Source organism: Oncorhynchus masou, unplaced genomic scaffold (genome assembly GCF_036934945.1).
Source record: "Oncorhynchus masou masou isolate Uvic2021 unplaced genomic scaffold, UVic_Omas_1.1 unplaced_scaffold_10001, whole genome shotgun sequence".
Classification (NCBI taxonomy): domain Eukaryota; kingdom Metazoa; phylum Chordata; class Actinopteri; order Salmoniformes; family Salmonidae; genus Oncorhynchus; species Oncorhynchus masou.
This window is the reverse complement of record NW_026999696.1, coordinates 7,652-9,455: the sequence shown is the minus strand read 5'-3', so window position 1 is coordinate 9,455 and position 1,804 is coordinate 7,652. Positions and strand designations below refer to the sequence as shown.

The 1,804-nt window shown below is 53.7% G+C and overlaps 1 protein-coding gene across 1 annotated transcript; it reads left to right on the top strand.

Annotated features, from left to right (window-relative positions):
• Positions 1-836: 836 nt before the first annotated feature.
• Positions 837-1,500, top strand: LOC135528637 (uncharacterized; the record flags this gene model as incomplete). Its single annotated transcript, XM_064957756.1, has 1 exon — positions 837-1,500. A coding segment is annotated over one exon (664 nt), but the record flags the coding sequence as incomplete, so codon positions are not given.
• Between the last annotated feature and the right edge of the window lie 304 nt (positions 1,501-1,804).

Genomic DNA, 1,804 nt, shown 5'->3' with positions numbered 1-1,804 from the left:
AATTACATGGGAGTAACAGGACTACCCTAATTACATGGGAGTAACGGGACCACCCTAATTACATGGGAGTAACAGGACCACCCTAATTACATGGGAGTGACAGGACCACCCTAATTACATGGGAGTAACAGGACCACCCTAATTACATGGGAGTGACAGGACCACCCTAATTACATGGGAGTGACAGGACCACCCTAATTACATGGGAGTGACAGGACCACCCTAATTACATGGGAGTAACAGGACCACCCTAATTACATGGGAGTAACAGGACCACCCTAATTACATGGGAGTGACAGGACTACCCTAATTACATGGGAGTGACAGGACCACCCTAATTACATGGGGAGTAAACAGGACCAACCTCTAATTACATGGGAGTAACAGGACCACCCTAATTACATGGGAGTAACGGGACCACCCTAATTACATGGGAGTAACGGGACCACCCTAATTACATGGGAGTAACAGGACCACCCTAATTACATGGGAGTGACAGGACCACCCTAATTACATGGGAGTGACAGGACCACCCTAATTACATGGGAGTAACGGGACCACCCTAATTACATGGGAGTAACAGGACCACCCTAATTACATGGGAGTAACGGGACCACCCTAGGATCACACCAAAGTTCACACTAAGACTGTATTCTACTTGGAGGTGTGGTCACGTTAAGCCACGCCTCGCTGTGTGTTTCTGTATTTTGAAAATACACCTGTATTGATAGACGGAGCTGTTTGTGTTTTAAATTTACCTTCTATAACAGTATTTAAATGTTTGGTTTGTTTAAATTCGATACGCAACTCCGGCGAGTGTAATGTCCGTTCTATAGTTTACTCTGTTTGCTACTCTCACACCGAGTCCTGCCCCCCTCACACCGAGTCCTGCCCCCTCACACCAAGTCCCCCCCCTCTCTCACACCAAGTCCCCCCTCTCACACCAAGTCCCCCCTCTCACACCAAGTCCCCCTCTCACACCAAGTCCCCCTCTCTCACACCAAGTCCCCCCCCTCTCTCACACCAAGTCCCCCCTCTCACACCAAGTCCCCCCCTCTCACACCAAGTCCCCCCCCTCTCACACCAAGTCCCCCCTCTCACACCAAGTCCCCCCTCTCACACCAAGTCCCCCCTCTCACACCAAGTCCCCCCTCTCACACCAAGTCCCCCCCTCTCACACCAAGTCCCCCCCCTCTCACACCAAGTCCCCCCCACTCTCACACCGATTCCCCCCACTCTCACACCGATTCCCCCCCACTCTCACACCGATTCCCCCACACCGATTCCACTCTCACACCGATTCCCCCCCCACTCCCCTCCCCACTCTCACACCGATTCTCCCCCCCACTCTCACACCGAGTCCCCCCACTCTCCACACCGATTCCCCCCACTCCCTCCCCACTCTCACACCGATTTCCCCCCCCCACTCTCACACCGAGTCCCCCCTCTCACACCGAGTCCCCCCTCTCACACCGAGTCCCGCCCCTCTCACACAGCTAGAGCTGCTGCTGTCTACTCTATCATCCTCTAACTGTCTCTCTCTCTGTGTTTCAGATTGTGTATATATGAGAGCACGTAGGACCAACACTCCTACTTCATATGTAGCATTCAGGATTTTAAACTGGTGAGTACTAGCCTTTTCCTTCCTCTGTCCCCGAGCAGGGCTCTAACCCTGTCCCCATAACCCTGGCCCTGAGCAGGGCTCTAACCCTGTCCCCATAACCCTGGCCCTGAGCAGGGCTCTAACCCTGTCCCCATAACCCTGGCCCTGAGCAGGGCTCTAACCCTGGCCCTGAGCAGGGCT